This window comes from Pseudonaja textilis, chromosome 1 (genome assembly GCF_049901715.1).
Source record: "Pseudonaja textilis isolate UNSWEBS1 chromosome 1, rPseTex1.2, whole genome shotgun sequence".
Taxonomy (NCBI): Eukaryota; Metazoa; Chordata; class Lepidosauria; order Squamata; family Elapidae; genus Pseudonaja; species Pseudonaja textilis.
Genome location: NC_141990.1, coordinates 123,744,256 through 123,765,050, shown reverse-complemented (window position 1 = coordinate 123,765,050; position 20,795 = coordinate 123,744,256). Strand labels below are relative to the sequence as shown.

The 20,795-nt window shown below is 40.9% G+C and overlaps 1 protein-coding gene across 2 annotated transcripts in view; it reads right to left on the bottom strand.

Annotated features, from left to right (window-relative positions):
- Positions 1-20,795, bottom strand: part of ELOVL5 (ELOVL fatty acid elongase 5) — a 60,588-nt gene that overhangs the window by 6,630 nt on the left and 33,163 nt on the right. For both annotated transcript variants that reach the window (XM_026695198.2, XM_026695197.2), the window contains exons 2-5: positions 11,577-11,642; positions 8,832-9,019; positions 5,100-5,177; positions 285-456 (exon numbers count right to left, since the gene is read on the bottom strand). In XM_026695198.2, the coding sequence (XP_026550983.1) occupies positions 285-456; positions 5,100-5,177; positions 8,832-9,019; positions 11,577-11,634 (496 nt within the window). In that variant the 5' untranslated portion in view covers positions 11,635-11,642. The remainder of the gene's footprint in view (positions 1-284; positions 457-5,099; positions 5,178-8,831; positions 9,020-11,576; positions 11,643-20,795) is intronic.

Below are 20,795 nucleotides of genomic sequence, written 5' to 3'. Positions count from 1 at the left end.
AGATTCACTTTACAACCGTATTACTAACTTAACAGCTGTCATGGATTCACTGAACAACTCTGGCAAGAAAGGAGGTGAAATGAGGCAAAATTCAATAGCTGTCTTGCTTAGCAACGGAAATTTTGGGCTCACTTCTGGTCATAGGTTGAGGACTACCTGTACACATATAATCTTTTTTTTTTTTTTTACAATGAAACTGTTCTAGAATCATACATGTGGTATATGTATATACAATATTATATGCACACAATCAATCTCCCTTCCTGAATCACAAGAATACTTACAGTGGCCACAAGGCACCCAGTTCATAACAAACCACCAAATATTCAACATAGTTGTATGGTGGTAGACATGAAGAATGGTGATTTGGTGGTTATTTTTCCGTAATATAAAGAAGAAAGTATCCATAAATTCGATGAACTTTGAGAAGTAATACCACCAGAGGACCCGTATAATCTGGGAAGAGGAGAAATGGTTCAGATGGTTTGATCCACAGATACATGTAAAATAAAACTTTGGGGCATATTCTCTGCCTCAAAGGAAGATCTCAGTTGGACAAGAACCTAGTGGGGATTAGTGCTCCTTCTGATCCACTGTCTGTTACATTAGTGTTTCTCAACCGTGGCAACTTGAAGATCAGTGGACTTCAACTCCCAGAATTCTCCAGTCAGCAACACTGACTGGGGAATTCTGGGAGTTGAAGTCCACTGATCTTCAAGTTGCCACGGTTGAGAAACACTGCAGACCGTGGCCTGATTCAACAGTGTCCTGGGCTTCCAAACACAGGACTATTTCACAACCAGGTGTTTAATCTTACACTGAAAGCGATTCAAAGGAAAGAGAGAGGTGGCTCTACTGTGTAGTCCAAACACTTTGGGCAGGTCTGAAGTAGCTACCTGATTATAGGTATAAAAACGAAGCTGTGTCTAAAGCAAAAGACACTGTAATTTTATGCTAATTAAACTGTAGCTCAGGTGCATCAAAACTCACAAGGGAAATGTTTAATCCTCACATTGCTACAGAGATCCCTGAACAATCTGAGCAAACACGAGTTAAGGCTATTGTATTCCCTAAGCTTTTGCCCTGCTAGAGAGACTGAGATCCAGAGGAAGGTTGATTATGAAGGGAGAGAACTAGTTTTTGAGCAAGCATATTATGAAATAGCAAGCTAGACTGTTTCGGTAGCCCATGCTGAAATCTGACTCAATTAAAACTAAGTTACAGGACAAAGAATCATTAGGCTGAAGAATTTGCAAACAAATGAAAGAATTAGGTAAGAAGTTTGACCCTCTCTTCCAACAATATAAATGGGTATCTGAGCGAAGGGGATCTTTTTGGCTGAAATTCCAAAATAAAGAATGCAGTACAAGCTTTTAGGAAAAGCCTCAAGACTAATTTCTTTTCTTTGGCATTATCCAGGATTATGGATGTTTTAGGTTCAAAGATTCGGGGAATTTTGCAATTTCAGCATTTTAAGGGATATCTGTTTTATTACTGTTACTAGCTTTCAGTAAGTTGTGATGTGCATTGCTTGCTCATTTCTTTCTAAGGTTATAAAATTAAGATAAAATATATTCTGTCGGTTATCAAATCTATCACTGCATAAGAGGCACTTGATATAACTTAATGTAGAGAATTAACCATTAGCTCCCCTCATTTTAATGTTTCAGAATATTTTTAAAAACGTTCCCTGACCACCACTCTTCTGAAGATTTCACAATCTCTTTCCCCCCCACTTAAGAGAAGTATTTCAATGCCTGGTTATGAAAAGAAAGAAATGGATGGGACTGAGTCGCAAACAAATGGAGTCTCAGATTAAGAGGTCAACCGTACACCATTTACAGAGTCTTGAAAAGCTTTTTATTCCTTTTGCATGCAATTATCCCAACAGCCACAGTGATATTTGGTTACCTATGAGTTCCAAAACGTATTCAGTCATAAAACTGTCTTTTGAATATTACAACTCTCAGAAATATACCACATTTTTCTGTGTATAAGATGATACTTTTTCTTAAAAATATTTACCTACAAATGGAGGGGCATCTTATATGGGGTGGGGTGACTGGTGAACCGCGGTTGCGAGACTGCCGATACCTTCTCTCTGCAAACTAGCCTCACGAGTGAAACTTCCGATTGCAGAGACAAGCTAACAGGTTTCCTCCAATCATGAGCCTTATGTAACTGTTGTCAGCTGATGCTGCGGAGAGCGTGTAGCCAGTGCGACAGGGAGTGGTAATGTCGAAGCGTTCTAAGCCCATAAAAATGTCAGAAAACACACACACACACACATACACACACACAAATCCTGGTACCGGTAAGCAAATGTCTTACTTTGTAAAATAAATGCCTTCTATTTAATGTTTAAAATGTTGATTGCTGAATTTTGGATAAGAAAAGGGGGGGGGGGCATCCTATACACGGGGGCGTCTTATAGACAGAAAAATATGGTAGTTGTAACATTTGACATATTCCCCCTGTATGATACAGTACTCTGTTTGGAAGAAAGGCAGCATAGATGCTCAATTCAAATGTAATTAACCGAGTCAGATAATTCCTGGTAAATATTTTAACTTGGGAAGAAGATCTGAGCTGGTACTTCCTTGTTAGTGTAATAAAAAAAGGCCAGGTTGAAATACCTGGCTCCTCTACCAACACTGAGTGCATAATAGAAATGGGGAGTATAGACAAATTATAGGATTCTGAATTGTTTTGTGTCTAAAGCAAAAATTTGACATTTTTGGATTCGGATTGCAAATCAATCTATAAATTCCTAAACAGCATTTTTGCACATTTTAAAAAAGGATACTGGTACTGAAATTTCAAAACAATATCTGCTGAAATAATCATATGTTGATCAGATTATAACTGGGAAAGCACACGTTTGAATATTGCACAGATAATGGCTTATATCCAAGTTCCAACGTAGCCTGTTTTGATGTGCTCGTTTTAAAATGAGGTTAAAAAAAATAGCAGTACTCAGTGATTATCTACGGCCTCCAAAGAACCATTAGGAGCATATCAATGATATTTCTAAATGCCATATCAGATTAAAGGAGGCTTTAAAACCTCGCAAAATAAAGGCTAAACATTTCAAATAGATGAGGAGCTTGGTCTATTGATTCCTGGAACTGCTATTTGAAATTGAAAGTCTAAAAATGTATTTTATTACAATTATTTTTAGCCTGACTTTTAGAACAGAGCCCTGTCAAGGAGACACGTAAAAAAAAATGATAGCATTAATGATAGCAATTACAAGCAAGACAGCAACCTCAAAATACAATTTAAGAAAAGTTCAAGAATAAATGGAGAAGCAAAAAACAAGTTTGAACTTAAGAATGGAATGGATTCAGGGGTGAGGACTGGATGGAGTGCATGAGCTCCCAATGGAAGTTCATCAGTCCTCAAGGAAAACTCAAGGAGGGTTGCTCAAACTTTCTGACCTATCTCTTCATCCTTAAAATAACCTTACACATACGGAAGACTGTCTTCTTTCAAGATATTAATCTACAAAAATCAGAAGTGCATATTCCAAAGGAGAGTAAAAAGCATCTTTCCTAGAACAAATCATGTTGACAACACTTTCGAGATCTTAATTAGAATGTCTTCCCCATTTCTGCAAAGCAGGCAAACTGTTATGAACTCCCTAATTTGGGAAAGGGGGAGACATTGGGGTGTTGCTCCTGTCTTTCATCTAATTTTATCAGATTAGGTAACGAGCAGTACATTAGAGATTTTTTGCACCGTTTCCTAAAGGGGAATATGAGATATTTAACTCCCTGCCACTAGTTCCAAGTATTGTTCCATTTGAAGTGTTACATGGAAATACCTGTGGGTTTATCAAAAGTGTATCATGAAACACAAGGGCTGAAAATGAAGGATTAACACTTGAATTTCTAATGTACCTGCAGGTTTCCATGGATATTATGTTCAGGCAATATACTGTGAGCAAAGGCAAGTTTTAAAAAGGGACATTGCATTTTTAAAAGGATTATTTTGTTAACTGCAGATTTTACTTAAGAGTTGCCGTTTGAGAATGTTTTGTTTGTAACCGAAATCTTTCTGGGTAATCCAGAAACATTCCACATTCTATTTCTTGTAGGAAAGAATTGGTTCCAATAATTGTGTTTTTGCTCTAAACACTTTTGCAGGTGAAGCATTGTTGTTTCAGGAAGGCCCAGCTTCCATTCCTCACCCAGCCTTAAAACACTTAACCTATAAAGCCCTTCCATCCAAATCAGACTCAAATAGTTGTTAGGAAATCTGGCTGCTTAAAGCTATTTACTAATTGTAAATATTACTATTTAGTACTGTTACAATTTTACTTCAATAGTAACATTGTTCTTCAAAACAACTTACACAATATATTTTTAAAATAGAAAAGCTAATAAATTTTAAAAATCCTTAGTTTTAGAGTTTTAGAGTGTAGTACCACCCAAGTTTTTTTTTTGCAAACTACTTTACCTACTTCTCCAACATCAATCAACCAAGACATATTAGTAAATCTTTCCCATGCAAGAGCCACACACATCCACAATCCCAGTTGAACAAAGAGAAATCAAGTTATTGCTCAAGGCCTATTATGGGGCTACATTACTGCTAAGACCTCGATAGCTTGAACAATGAGAAATCTATAGACACCGTCTGCAAAATTTGTCTTCCAACTCTTATCACAGGTCTTTATTTAGAGCAGGGGTGTCAAACTCACATTGTCATGGTAGCGTCACATGACATATCAGGACTTCCCCACCTTCTCTAAGCCGGGATGGCCAGCGCGTGATGTATCTGGCCCATGGACCGTGAGTTTGACAGCCCTGATTTAGAGATATCTGCATAAGCGTTGCTTCCTTTTGCAAAGCATTAGCAGGCAACAGACATTAAAGGCTCAATCGCCTTTTCTGACCGATGATTTCCATATAAAGTAGACTTCAGCCATGCTAGCTAGAATTGGAGGAGGAGTGAATCCTCAGCACATTTGGAAAACACCAGGTTGGGAGGGTAGAGCTAGAAGAGTGTCCTTTGCAAACCAGCATGCTCACACCTGTAGGAACCCTCTTCTTCAAGAGGTAAAGTAAAGCAGCATAATCAGTTTAGAAGGTTACCTTCATATCAGCTTCACCTCCACTGTGCGTATCCTGACAGAAGAAATTGTATCCTCCTTCCCATACTCCCGTCACCAGCTAGAGCAAAACAAACATTTGGTCAATAGACAGTAGTGGGACCTGAATAGGTACTTATAAGTGATACCATCAAATCATGAAAGAATCCAAATCGTATCCAAGACAACCCAGAAAAAGAAGAACTGGGGGTAGGATCTACCCCATGCAGTCCTCGAATTATAACATTTCATTTGGTGACTGTTCAAAGTTACAACGGCAAGGAGAAAAGTGACTTATGACTGTTTTTACACAACCGTTACAACATCCCCATGGGTCATATGATTAAAATGCAGGCGCATAGCAATTGATTCATATTTATGATGGTGTTCTGACCCAAACCCTTTTCCAATAAAACAAACACAAACCAAAGGGAACAGGAACCCTTTTAATGATTCTTACAAATCCCCGGTTAAAAGGCTGCTGCAAACTAATTAACTTTGATAAGCATGAGCCTTTCCAAAACTGTGCAAGGCTGCTAAGAATAACAGATAAGGTTACCTAGAAATATTTTACAAAACAAGAGTCTTCAAATACCAATTAAGATAATGCAGTGTCCATGAGGCTCAAGTTTCAAAATGTCTTTGCTTCCTGCAAAGAGCGTCCAATTCACAGCTGGCTTTTATCTTCTTGGAGGGGCCATTACCTTGCAGCCTTACTCCCGAGACGCCTGTGCTGCTGCAGCTGCTCTTTCCTGCAAGCAGCCCTGCATGCCCACACACTTGGCACAGGCTCCTCAGGAACCTCCTCATCGCTGCTGCCAGCTCCCACAATCTCTGAAAGCAGCAGCCCACTCCCTAATGGTCCTGGCCCCTCATCTGAGTCCTCACTCTCAGCCGTCCTCACCTGCTGCTGGATAACCACAACAGATGGGGTCATTTGATCACCTTTTGCAACCTTCTGATGGAGTAGCCGGATTCACTTAACAACCATGTTACTAACTAAACAACTGCAGTGATTCACTTAACAACTGTGGCAAGAAAGGTCATAAAATGGGGCAAAATTCACAACAAGTATTTTGCTTAGCAACATAAATTCTGAGCTCAATTGTGGTCAAGGACTACCTATAAAGCAGGGAGATTCACCCTTTCTCTATCTTTCTGCCATATCTTCTTCTCTTTCCTTCTGAAGAGCAGTTGGAGGAAGGACAAATAATCCTTGCAAAGTCTGAAGGCGTGCTCACAAAACCCTTTTGACATTACATGGAGGAAGGTTTGACCTGAGGGCCAAAGACAATCCCCACTCAAAGTGCTTTTAATATAGCTTGGAATTGAATAGGCTTTAGGATATTAAAGTTATTTAATATTAAAATATTCCATTTCTTATACTTAAGTCTTTCATGCTTCAGATGCCTTTGGTCAAACAGGTTCTGATGATTTCAAAATGTGGAAGATTACAACATTCTGATTTACCAAAAGAAAAGAAGAAATAGAAACACACCACAATTAATTCTCACCCTTTAAAACATGGAATTTGGTATGTTAATGTGATATAGGTTTCTCCTATCTTTGAATAGAATGAGAGTTTATACTCCAATCTATTCTTTTTTTATGCTTCCCATTAACCTTCTCTTTTAGGTTTCTTGGCTGATTTGCACAGGAAACAATTATAATTTTAAATTGGACTAACCTCTATGTTCCCCAGCTAAGTTAATCATGAGCAAAAAAAACCAAAATAAATTGCAGGTCAATATCAATGTTTCTATTGCTTTTTTTTTAGAACTCTCCAAAAGAAGTCAAAATGATTAACCATAATATTTGAAGCAATTCACATTAAGAAGGCATAAACTTGCTTCTGTCTATTAACCTACATTTGTGAGATCAGGGGTTCCTAAACGTTCGGCCGTCATACTTTCTTTTAGTATAGTATCAATGTACACACACTTCCCCTAAGAATCCAAACACCAGAATGAACACAAATGAACAAAGGAAACAATACCAATGAATTAGTGAAAGGTGGGCTTTATTGCAGCAATGTAACTAAAAGGTTCTTCATGCTTCTTCTAGACCCTATATGCACCTTCCCAAGAGTGATATATGTCAACCCTGAGGCCCGTACCTCGTGAGGCACCAGACCCTGTGGTCATAGGCCAAACCCATTATGAGGTGCAGCGAATCGATTCAAGGTGGCACAGGAGACAACTCCAATATTTAATCAAGTGGAAGGGCTACCCCTTATTAGAGGCATCTTGGGTAAAGATAGGAACATCCAGGCCGATCACCTTATAGCAAGATTCCATGCAGAAAATCCAACCAGGGTGGTGTGTCGCAACCCTAAATTCTATGCCTGCACTCAATTTATTTTTGCTTTGTACAGGTCATCTTCAAGAAGTGAGGGGAGCTGAATGTCAACTCATAAAACATTCCTATGCCTATTTTTGAGTTGCCATAAACAAAGGGGAGAAATCTGAAGGAGTATTACAGCAGTTTACAACCAGAACTACATTCTACCCTTATCTACAAAGATTGTAGCTAGGCTACCAGATCTTCTACCTGCGAAAATCCTTTATTGGAGAATGTGATTGATGATACCCAGCCCATAAATGTGCTTCATTGGAGAATCTGATTTATGATACACCCAGGGGGGAAACAGGGTCACAGGTGACTGTAAATTATGTATGCTAGAGTTGGCTTCATTTAGGTTAATGCCGACATGTTGCTCCTAATAAATCTTTTAATTTTTTTTGAAGCTTGGCTTGAGGCTCATGATTTAATTAGGACAACTGCCGGAATCCTGACAGTATAGTTCAGAGTTCCTCAACTTTTCTAGCTTTGCTGACCAGCGGGGTGGTGGTGGCGGTAGTTCTGTGTGAGTGGTGGGTAAGTGTGTGCACAGCTCCATTTGTGCAAGTGATGGGCAAGTGTGCACACACTGATTCACCCACTGCTCACGCAACTGATGCATGCCCCCCCACTTTGGGTGGCCTGGTTCTGGATAGCTCACCGTCATGTAGTGGACTATGGCTGGGGGGCTGGGGACCCCTGGTATAGCTCACAGCTTATGAAACCTAGTTCTACAGGTCTATGGAGTTTCTCAGTCATCCAGATTATGGTTGTCCCAAAGGTGTCTTTTTAAGAGGCAGCTGGACTTTCTTATTTTTCTTTGAAGACATTTTGCTTCTCATCCAAGAAGCTTCTTCAGCTTCTTGGATGAGAAGCAAAATATCTTCAAAGAAAAAAAGCAGAAAGTCCAGTTGATTTGAAAGTTTCACTTAATTTGAACTGCATGGAGGCTGTCTTATGTGATATAAGTCAGATTGCAAGTCTATGACAGGGAAGATAATACCAGCTATGCTCCAAATAGCATGGAAGTTCTGATTTGTTTATATCCAGACCCAAGCAGATTTCTGAATGTTGGCTGCACAAATAGCTGCTAAGCGTACCAATCCTGCAAGGGATCCCTTCCTGTTATCTGCTTAAACCCCAAACTTAATTTTCTTTAAATACTCATAAATAGCATTTCAGTAGCCATCCCTTCTTAAAATGGCAAGTCTGTGGGGTCTATATACAAATAAAGATGAACACATGAACTATATGCTACAAGATAGTGGAAGTGTATAGCAAACATACAATTCATGTATAGCATCTCTTTAATCTGAAGAACTGTCTTGTCTTGCAGGCTTAAATAAAAATCACCCTCCTCCTGCGAGGCCTGAGGCATAACTTTTTCCTTTCTTACCTCATAAAACATATAGAGGGACAGGAGAGTAAGTCCAATATTGTAGACCACTAGAACTCCCCTGGATGAAAACGGCTGTCGGTTCCGCATATACTTTGGTCCTAGCCATATAATTAATAAATATAAGACAGAGAAGAGAAAGGTAGGTCTGTAGTTCGTCAAGAGAAACCATCCTTTTACTCTGGGATCTGAAACAGAAAACATTTTTTATTACTATTATTTGTGCTTTGGGTCAGCAGGGATTTAACCCTAGAAAATAGCTGTCCATTCCGGATTCCAACACCTCCCTCTCTCATCTCTTTAGGAAAGCTTCAGTCATAGAAACTGAAGGAATAATAGCTGGTAAATACACAAAAAGGTCTTTTGTTCTTATTTATGCAACAACACTCCCCCTCTCATATGAAGTCTGATTTAACTGTGCTGTTGCTAAGGGAAGTACAACTAATTATGTTCCCTTTACTTTATAAAATGCTGTTCCCCGGAGGAGCGCTTGATATGCCACTTTTCATACTGTATTTGTTTCTAAAAACTTGATTCAAAGTACCTGCAGCCCCTGCTGTTTTTTTATTTCTCCATTTTCCATTAAATTTTATCTCCCGCATTCCATTATGGGATCATGTTTTTTAATAAGAGGGATTTTAAATGAGACAAAGTGACCGACTTGCTGTTCAATTTGCTGTTCTTGCAGTTTTACTGATGAAAAAGCCTGCAGTGCAGCAAAATAATGAGTATTAAAGATTATTTTTGAATAATCAGCTTTGAATTCTCTTGGGAAGAACTGCTTTAGCTCGTCAATTCAAAGTGGTCTCCCAGGAGTTAGAATTTTAAACTTTTATCCGTTCATATTTAAGAATACTGGAGCTTCGTCTTAATTCCCATTCATTTGTTGTTACAATTAAACAAATGAGAACCAGTTTGGTCTAAGGCACCAGGCTAGAAAAACCAGAAGACAGTGAGTTCAAGTCCTGCTTTCAGCATGAAAGCCATGTAAGTGGCTGTTGCTTCCCATGCAAATACTTCAGATACCAAAGTCAGTGTGGAATGTGGCACTACTGAATTTTAATCTATGCAATAGTCTGAATGCCTGGAATAAATGCTGCGCTGATTATGCTGATCTAACTTCTAATTGGCTGTGGATACAGAAGAAGACTAATAAACACCTGAGGAATTCTATGAAGTGTATTTAAGAGGCAACAGGGCGTACTTATTTCATCCTACTTGTAGAGGTCAAGAGACTGAATCAGTTTAAGAAGAAATGCCTTGCTGTCCGTTCTTCCCTAATAATTTCAATCTCACCTTTATTATTTTCTATAAAGTAATTCAAGCTGGGAAACATACCTAATTCTTCTTCCTATTTTCCCCCCAACCCCCACTCTTTGAGGTGGGTTGAGCTGAGAGAGAAGGACTGGTCAAGAGTCACTCAGAGGGCTTTCATGCCTAAGGTGGGACTAGAATTCACCATCTCCTGGTGATTGACCAAGACTCGTTCAGATGGCTTTTATGCCTAAGGTGAGACTAAACTCATGGTTTCCTGGTTTCTAGGCTAGCATCTTAACCCCTACACCCATGATGGCGAACCCATGGCACGCATACCACAAGTGGCACGCAGAGCCATTTGTGCTGGCATGTGAGCTGCAGGCAAACTTACCTCACTGCGCATGCCCGCACCTCACAGCTAATTTTTTTCCGGTTGGTTTGAGGCTTTTTTCGGCCTCCCAGAGGCTTGGAAAAAACCTTTGCAAGGCTTCTCAGGCCAAATTATAATACTGTAATAACGGAAGTGACGAAACGGGCCTATAATTTGGCCTGAGAAACCTTGCAGAGGCTTTTTCCAAGCCCAGTCTGGGAGGCTGAAAAAGGCCTCAAACCAGCTGAAAAATCAGCTGTGAGGGGCACTGCAGGTAAGGGGATAGGGGTGAGGATTGCGTGGGCATACACAGGGGTCATGGGGAGGGGGCATGTGCATTGCATTATGGGTGCTGGCGCGCTCGCAATTTTTGGCACAGGAGTCCCAAAAGGTTAGCCATCACTGCTCTACACTAAACTGGCTCTTTGTTATTAAATGCTCCATCTATTGGTTACAACAAGAAGGAATTTACAGTCTGACTGAGAGAATGCCAGAATCGAGAAAGATAGGTAGACCTTGACAAAAAACCATTAATTTAGAGATCATACTAAGATACAATAGCACTGGGGGGAGACTTATGGCCACTTTCCCACACTTGCAACCGTTGTAGCATCCTCATGGTCACATGATCAAAATTCCGATGCAGGGCAACTGGCTTGTATTTATGATGGTTGCAGTGTCCTGGGGTCATGGCCACCATCTTTCTGACCAGCCAAGCTAATGGGGAAGCCAGATTCACTTAACAACCGTGTTACTAACTTAACTAAAATGATTCACTTAACAACCGTGACAAGAAAGATTGTAAAATGGGGCAAACACTCACTTATCAACTGTCTCACTTAGTAACAGAAATGTGGGGGTCAAGTGTGCTCGTAAGTCGAGGACCACCTCTAGGAGTAGTCTATTTTTTCTTGTAGTTTAGAACTGGATGGAGTAACAACTGCTTGTTGGTAAAGGAGCTGTCATGTTTATTTCCTTTAAACTATAGAGCTGAGAGAGGCTAAAACTTTAAAGGAAAACAGCCCTCCAGCTGCCTGAAGCTGCTGCAGCCAAAGCAAGCAGAGACTAGACCCCGCCTGGCTCTTAACAGTTCAAAACAAAATGAGCTACATACATACCTCTTGGCCCAAGCCAAACATCCAGGTAGCTATTGATTGTTGTATCCAGTGATTCCATTGTATCACCTAGAAAGAAAGAGGGGAAAAAAGTTTACTTTTCCCATAGAACTCTCTGATTGAGACCCAATTAAGACTTAACTATAGTTCTGAATATCTGATGCAGTTTTATAGGAACTGCTGTGATACATTTTTGTTTTGTCTTTCTAAAACATTTCAGAACAGAACAATTACCTTGTTTCTCCAACAATACGGCCTCCACCAATAGGAAGGCCCAGCATGTTTTATCGGCATAAAATCAAATTAAGCCAAATTAAGACCTATATTAAACATGCGAAATGGGGGGGGAATGGTGGTGGTGGGGCTTGCCATTAGGAAATACTTTTGTTGCATATCCGGATATGGTGCTGCCTGCGTTGACTTTGGCATTGGTGGGGCACTTCGTATCAGGAGAGCTTCCTCCACCGTTGCTTTCCCTTCTCCCTTGCTACCGTGGCGTTTAGAGCAACGCCGCAGCGTTTGGCGCAGCCACGCGCAGCCAGCCAGGGCTCCTCCCTGCAACCGGAGTCCGACAGAGACACTCAGCTTTAGGCACTCCTGTCGCTGCCTTCCCTTCGCCTTCAAAGGCAAAGCCAATTCTTTTAAAAATGACACCCTATTACCAGTACGAAAAAGCTCCCGGGGCTGCAGCGCAGGATCGGCCCACCTCGGGAGAAGCGGCCAGCCGCCATCCCTGCCTGGCGCCGGGCAGAGTGTGAAGAGCTTCACCTGGGGTGCCCAGCGCAGCTGACAGGCGGGCCCTTCTGCCCGGCGGTGGAGCTCTCGCCAAGGCAGCAAGCGCCTCCCCGCTGGACCCTCTGCTCATCCCATCAGGGCCACGCCAGAGCTGTGCGGGCTGGGTAGAGCCGGGAAAGCAAGCCATGGGTGTGCGCCCGCCTGCCAAGTGAAAGAGCCGGGCCGACCCAAGCTTGGCTTCCTTCCCAAGTCCCTCCAGCCCAAACCCGAAGGGGCCATTGGGAGAGGCCGCCCGAGGCAGTGATAGAGCCCACCCATCCGTGGACCGGGAGGCAAGGCGATGGCCTGCGCCACGTCCTCCTCTGAGCTGAGCCCCGCCGAGTCAGCGCCTCGGCCTGATGCCCGTTCCACTGCAGCTTTTGGAACTGCTGGCGCATTTGGAGATGCGTGGGGACAGGGACAGGCTGGGTGAGAGGTGGAAAGAACAGGGGGTTTCGGGCTCTCTCCGCCAGCCAGAGAAAACATCACCTCGCCTCCCTGTCCACGGACGGGTGGGCACTATTACTGCCTTGGGCAGCCCCTCCCAATGGACCCTTCGGGTTCACGCTGGAGGGACTTGGGAAGGAAGCCAAGCTGAGGTCAGCCCGGCTCTTTTGCTTGGCAGGCAGAGCTTTCCTGGCTCTGCCCAGCCCGCACAGATCTGGCACAGCCCTGGCGGGATGAGCGGAGGGTCTGTTGGGGAGGCGCTCACTGCCTTGGTGAGAGCTCTGCTGCTGGGAAGGAGGGCCAACCTGTCAGCTGCGCTGGGCACCCCAGGCAAAGCTCTTCACGCTCTGCCCGGCGCCAGGCAGGGATGGCGGCTGGGCGCTTCTCCCGAGGTGGGCCGATCCTGCACTGCAGCCCCAGGAGATTCGCCTCCTCACGTGGGGTTGGGCTGCCCTCTTGGGCAGGGAAGTCTTTGTTGTAGTAGGGCGTCATTTTTAAAATAATTGGCTTTATCTTTGAAGCAAAGGGAAGGCGGCGACAGGAGCACCTGAAGCCGAGTGCCTCCGACGGGCTCCGGTTTCAGGGAGGAGCCCGGGCTGGCCACATGTGGCTGTGCCAAACGCCACGGCGTTGCTCTAAACGCCGCGGCAGCAAGGGAGAAGGGAAAGCAACGGTGGCAGAAGGTCTCCCGATATGAAGTGCCCCACTAACGCCAAGGTCAACATCCAAGCTGTTTTTGCCCGCCGACCCGAGGATGCAAGGGGGAGGAATTAAGTCACCCCCAAAAAGATGGCCTAGCCGTTTTTTCGGGGGTCAAAAATATAAATAAAAAGGCCCGGCCTTATTTTGTGAAAAACATGATAGGTGGCTGTATTTTCTGTACTAACTGTACTTGCTGCGTTTCCCTTGACAGTAAACACAAAGTTAGGACTTGTTCTAACTAAACTGTACACTGAATTTACAAAGGATTCTCTTTAATGAAGGTTAAAAAAGATTTAATTAATCTTACATTGATATTTGCTGAAGGGTGGGCAGCCTGGTAATAATGGCTTGATGTTTTTTATAACAAATAATGCCTGAGCACTTATTATGTCTGAAGGCTATGGGAGTTATAGTCCAAAAAATGTGGAGAACACTAGGATGCCTACCTTTGCAAGGGTGGGAGGAGGAAGGGAGAGGGAGGGAGGGAGAGAGAGAGAGAGGAAGAGAATAATCTTAAAGAGTTTTAAAAGCATAGCTAACAGTGTGAGGTGTCTCAGCAAAGATATTTTGGAATCTGGTAATTAGGAACTACAGAAAAACTGGTAAGACTACTGTTTCTAAACACAATATCGCTGACCACAATTAATCTTTAATGCAACAATAGTTGGGTGAGCCCGTTGTCTGGTTATACCGATTGTGCTGAGTTTGATTATTCTCAGCTGCTTTTCAATGCTGTTTTAAATTATTTACATTTTTGATCACTGGCTGTGTTTTATTTTGCTCCTATTTCTTTTCTCAGCTTCCCAGAGTCATGTGTAGGCTGCCATACAAATATCCTAAATAAATGAATAAATATAAATAAATAAATAAATGGGAAACCATCTCTACTCTTTTCAAACACCAACACACGACTGACAAGTCAAAGCTTGAAATGAAAAGGTGTAACCTGCTTTCTAGTTAGTTTTGTAAAAAAAAATTAAGCAAGGTGTTTTTCCAACTGTTTGCCCTTCTCTGTTTTATAAATAATTCTGACTCACCTTTGTCTTTTTTTTTTTTGTGAATGGACAGGGCACCACAGTATTTAAATTAATGGAGGGCTCTCATACAAATCTTAGGAGCAAGCTTGATCTTCCGGAACTATAACATAGCAGAACAATCTGTGACTTTATATAAAGCTGCCTCATCACTTAGGCGAGCGGAGCTGACCTTGTCAAATTAACTTTGGCTAAGGCTTACATCTTATGACTATGTAAGCAGGGAAGGGAGGCGACCCAGTAGTCAAAAATACATCTCGGAAGTATCTAATGGTGGGAAAGCTTTGTGGTCTTCTTTCAACACTAGCCTTCCAATGTCAGGTGCTACCCGGGAAGATTTCTGCTTTGCAAAACAGGATCACACATAAATAATATTGGACTGGATTACCAAAAAAAAAAAACAAAAAAAAACTTTCCACTAGTGATAACTCTGAATATTTATTATAAGCCTTCAGACTGTCAGGGCGGCCTATTGACAAGGCAAAAGAAATAGTCGAGTTGATTCAGTAAAATAAGAGCAAGGGTTCTTTTTAAGAATATTCTAAAGTTGAATTCTTCCCAAGTATTTCTTTATTTATTAGTTCAATTTGTATGACTGCCCATCTCATGTTTATTGACTCTGGGTAACTAACATTGTTACAAATTATAAGGAAGGAATAAAAACAGAAAACATACTTATCTTCTACAGAAATATTATTTTAAAATGTTAAGCTATAATAAAGTCTGATATTAGACTTAAAAAAATGAAGTAATGATGATTAGGGCCATCAGGAAGAAGTGGGATTCAGCAGGTTCTGACCAGTTCTGGAGAATTGGTAGCAGAAATTTTGAGTAGTTCAGAGAATCGGCAAATACCGCCTCTGACTGGAGATTTTACAGTATCCTTCCCCTGCCATGGCCATTAAGCCATGCCCACAGAACCGGTAGTAAAAAAAAAATTGAATCCCACCACTGCCATCAGGTGATTTTTTTACTTCTGTATTTGTAAGGGTTGCAAAGAGAATAAAGAGGAAGGATTTTTTTTCATATTTTCTTTCTTCTCTTTCTTTCATCTATATTGTCATTCACTTTTTGGTCTATCTTTCCTGTTTCTCTTTTTATTCTTTTCTTTTTATGATGTGTAGATTTTAACTTTGTAAAAAAAAATCTATAAAAATTATACATATAAGTATATTCCTTTAATTCTGCTTACTCTTGAGCCCAGTAATGATATTACTCTTTGACATACTGACTGTGTTTGTATCACCAACAGAACCAATACTTACTCAACTGTATTTTAGCTCAAAATGTTTTGACAGCTGATCTCATAGTTAGTTTATGAGCAAACCCAGAAAGTCAGGTTGAGTAAACAGCAATTTACTATGACTTAACATGTCATGCAAACACAGTCAATGGAATGCTTTTCAATGGAAAAGGGGGTGCATAAATGGTCTTTAATCCAGGCATTAATACGTTTTCTGGGATATAACAGAGGTCTGTCTTAGCAAATGGCAGCCCTTAGCCAATCTAGGTTGGGCTCAGACCATTAGTGTGGTGGGGGCCAATTAGTGCTGGGTCAAGAAATGGCCAGGTAATGATAGGATTTTAACTTAGAATGCAAGGAAAAAGAAAGATAAGAAAAATCTGAAAAACGATAACATTTGATAACATTGCACGACACCTACGTAACATCATGAAGTCAACAAGTGATGAACCTTACTGGAAGAGATATTAACAGAGATCTACTGCATATATATTTACAAAGCAAGCTGACTTTAAATGACTTCCTTTAATAGAGGTGTTCCCAACCCCACAGGCCATGGACTGATATTGGTTTATGGCCTGTTAGAAACCGGGCCACTCAGCTGGAATTTAGCAGCAGGCGAGTAAAACAGTGCATACACAGGATCTAAGTTGTGTACTCCTCCCACACCGCCCTGCATCCATGGAAAAAATTATCTTCCACCAATCAATCTCTGGTGCCCAAAATGTTGGGGACCACTGCTTTAAGGTACATGTAAAATTGATATTTGATATACATATAGTTTAGAATACAAGCAGTCCTTGAGATATGACCATGATTGCGACCAGAATTTCCATGGCTAAGCAAGCCAGTTGTTAAGTGAGTCTCACCCATTCTTATGACCTTTTTGGACAGGGTTGTTAAGTGAATCATTGCAGTTACTAAGTGAATCACAGGGTTATTAAGCAGGTCTGACTTCCCCCATTAATTTTGCTTGTCAGAAGCTTTCTGGGAAGTTGCAAATAATAATTCACACAACCCCAGAACACTGTAACCATTGCAAATACAAGACCATTGCCTATTCCCTGAATTTTGAACACGTGATTATGGGGATGCTGCAATGGTGGTTAATCACCTTTTTCAGTGCCATGAAACTTCGAACAACTGCTAAAAAAATGGCTGTTAAGTCAATGACTATCTGTACCCGGATTTTAACTTCTTTTAAGAAGGAAATATATTTAGTACAGGCCTGTCAAACTGGCAGCCTGCAGGCCAGATGTGTCACTCATGGGCCATACCCACCCCAGCTCTGCAAAGGCAAAAAAAAAAAAAAAAAAGGTTGTGATACATCACATGACACGATTAAGTTTGACACCTGTGATTTAGAATCTCTCTGTTAGCATACATAAAATGCTTCAAAATAAAGTAGTTGAAAAAAGCAGAATTTGATTTTAAAAATACTCTGTACACTGGATCTCCTTCAAGACAGAAATGCCTGAAAATCTTAAATCAAATATACACAGGACACCACTTTGTTAATAAGAAAATGAGATACTTGCATATCCTTTGGAAATGAAAATGAAAATAAAAATGGCCAACCCCCTAAAGGCTTAAAAGGTCACAAGATACTCTGATTTGTGTAAAAAAAAAAAAAGCTAAGGAAGAGAGTGCATATATTAATATGCACATACAGAGCTGATAATTGTTAATATCTGGTCCAGCTGAAGCCAAGTATGATGGGGATAGGATATCTAGTTTAAATAACTGGAGCTGTATGGAATAGGTAAGATGCATGGTCCGGACTTGAATGTAGAATGAATTTTCTAGCATAAGTCATGTAGTGTGTCATAGGCTTTGCCTGCAAGTCACCATGAATCACAGGTTAGCAAATCGTATTTTAGGTTAGCAAATTGTGTGATGTGCACCGTGGTCAGGGTACAATTGAGCTCTGTAAACTATGCTTAATAAATTATAAGTACGGATAATGAGAAACCCAGTTTGGTGTACTGGTTAACGGTATGGGATTGGAAACCATGAGTTTTGGATGACCTGGATGACCTGGGAGCCAGTCGCTTTCCCTCAGCCCTAGGAATGAGGCAAGGACAAACCACTCCTTAGAATCTTGCCAAGAAAACTGCAGGGACTAGTTCGGGCAATCACCAAGTGTCAAGACTGACTCAAAGGCAAACACACAACAAAACACATTGTGCTAACACAGCTATAATAAAGGTCGCACTGAAAATTAATACAGATATAGATGGTATTTTTGTTTCCTGCTGAAATGGGATACTTTGAGTTCCCAAGTGAGTCATCTGGTTGCTACCTAAACCTTCATGTGATCATTTGGATAAGCGGCTCTGAATCAGAACAGCAATTGATTTTGTTACATAATACTTGACCGAAGTAGTCTTAGGTATACTGTTCTATAAGCACTTCAGTATTTACCCAATGTCAAAGTTTGCATTCAAAACCTTTCAACTGCACTGCTTTCAGCAACCAAAGCATATAAAGAAAAACAAAAACTGAAGACAAAGCTGCTATTCAATACCGTTCACACATTTTCAAGAAAAATGCATTTGGCACCGAGGTTTTTCTGGCAAAGGAGTTGCTCATGCAATACAATATTTGCAGCAATAGTTTTTCATGCAAAAAGATTGCAAAATAAAAATTGCAAAAAAAACCCACCAGTCTGTTGTGAATATAAAGATCCTAAAGAGAACTAAGATGAACTTTCCTGTTTTCTACTGCACACGTTTGAATTCTTGTCCTTTTAATGAACCTATAGTTCTCAAAATCACAAGGGGGAATTTTGTTATTACAAAACAAGTTTTGTTTCTCCAAAACTGCTAAAATGAGTCCAAAATGCTTTCCAAAAGTAAAGCAGGCTGGGGAGGACTGAGGGGAAGAAAGGAAAAAAAGGATGGCCGCTGCCATTCAAGATAATTAGACCTCTTTTGTTTAATGATTTGTTATTCAGCTCATGAAAGCTTCCATCTACCAACTTGGATGTAGATGGTAACCCATACCGGGAGTCCTTCACTTGCAACCACAATTGAGCCCAAGGTTTATGTGGCTAGGTGACACATTTGTGAGGTGAGTTTTGCTCCATTTTTAAAGGCTTTTCTTGCCACAGTTGTTAAGTGAATCACTGCAGTTGTTAGGTTAGTAACCCAGTTGTTAAGTGAATCTGGCTTCTCAAATGACTTTATTGGTCAGAAGGTCACAAAAGGGGAGCACATGACCTCGGGACACTGCTACCGTCATCAATATGAGTCAGCTGCTAAGTGTCTGGATTTTTAATCATGTGACCAAGGAGATGCTGAAGCAGTTATAAGTGTGAAAAACAGTTGTAAGTCACTTTTTTCACTGCCGTTGTAACTTTGAATGGTCAGCAAAATTACTGTTGTAAGTTAAGGACTATCTGTACTCTCTGTTAGGAATAACATAGGTTACCTAACGTAGTTTGGGTAAAATAATATATATAAACTATGATGGTAAGTTTAAGTGTGTGTCACTTTAAACTGCAAAGCATGTAATTTTGGGTGCGGTGTGAAATTGCCATAAGAGGGAGCAAGAGAACCTGACAATTGCTGACGATTGACTGGTTTGATGGATTGATGGTTTGTTAACTGCGTGTTTTCCCTACTGCTGAGTTGCTGAACACTGAAGAAAGGAGGTGTGACTTCTTCATATCTCTACTGCGAGGAGATATATTACTGGACTGATATTTGTAAGTTTACTGACCTCTTTTTCGACACTGGAATTTGCAACTGAATAATCCCCGGACGGACTGAACTAGTGAATAATATATGGACTGTTTGACTATGCTAAAACTATTACTGGAATAAACTATTTAACTAGCACGGTGTATCTGTTTTACTGAGTGTAAGCTACAGAAACGTTTGTCTCACATATTTTGCCTGCCTGCCTGACTGCCGTGCAGATTCTGCTAGGGTGTATCCCTAACACTCTCTGTTCATCATTTGATTTGATCTTGTGAAGGGTAACCTATTCAAGAGTGGTCATACCAGGTTGTCAATGGAACTTAAAAACAAAGAGGAGACAGAGTACAAGATCTGGAATTTATGGTACAGCTGGTTGGAAGGTAGGCATGAAATGAACAGAAGAAAGATAAATAAGAAGGTATGATGGAAGTTAGTAATATTCCTTGCAATTAGGTATACTTGTGTAATATATTAATTGCATGAAAATTTGTGTTACATATCAATGTAATAAGTGTGAATGATTATATATTTTACATAACTTGAGAGATGTCAAATTAAGTGAACACTGCCTTGCTCACGTTGCAATAAGCGGAATGTTTTGTTTTATTGTAATTGTGTTAATATGTTAAATAAAGTATTTATTTTTTTAAAAAATAGTCACACAACCCAAACAAGGAAAGAATAAGCAAACAACCTCTCCCCTCGTCAACAATAAGATCTAAATTGTTAAGGATACGTAGTTGCCTTTCATCATCTGCAGGTTCATATGTTGACCCTATTTCAGCTGGAATCTCTAGTAAACCGAAGCTTCTCTTCATGCGCACATATGCATAGACCAGGCTTGTCCAACCTTGGCAATTTTTAAGACTTGCGGACTTCAACAACGCTGTCTGAAAAATTCTGACTTGAAATCCCCAAGTCTCACAAAGACGCCAAGGTTGGACACTCTTGGTGTAGAACAGGGCTGTCAAACTTGTGGCCCGCGGGACGGATGCATCAAGCACTGGCCACGCCCATGCCCTGTTTAGCAAAGGGGGAAAAAGTCATGATACATCACATGATGACAATGTGAGTTTGACACCCCTGGTGTAGAACGAAGAGAACAGCCTTTGAAACAGACATACAGGCCTTCAAGAAGATCCGGCATCTTTAGGACTTCGAGAGCTGCTTTGTGAGCACTCTCAATCTTTCTGAATAATTTTCAAGATCAGGTCCGCACATTCATACAGATGTTTGCTCTAATCAGATATGGTATGGCGCCAGTTTCTGACCCCCAAAGGAGCAGTAGATATATGATGCCCTTCTACACTACATTGCT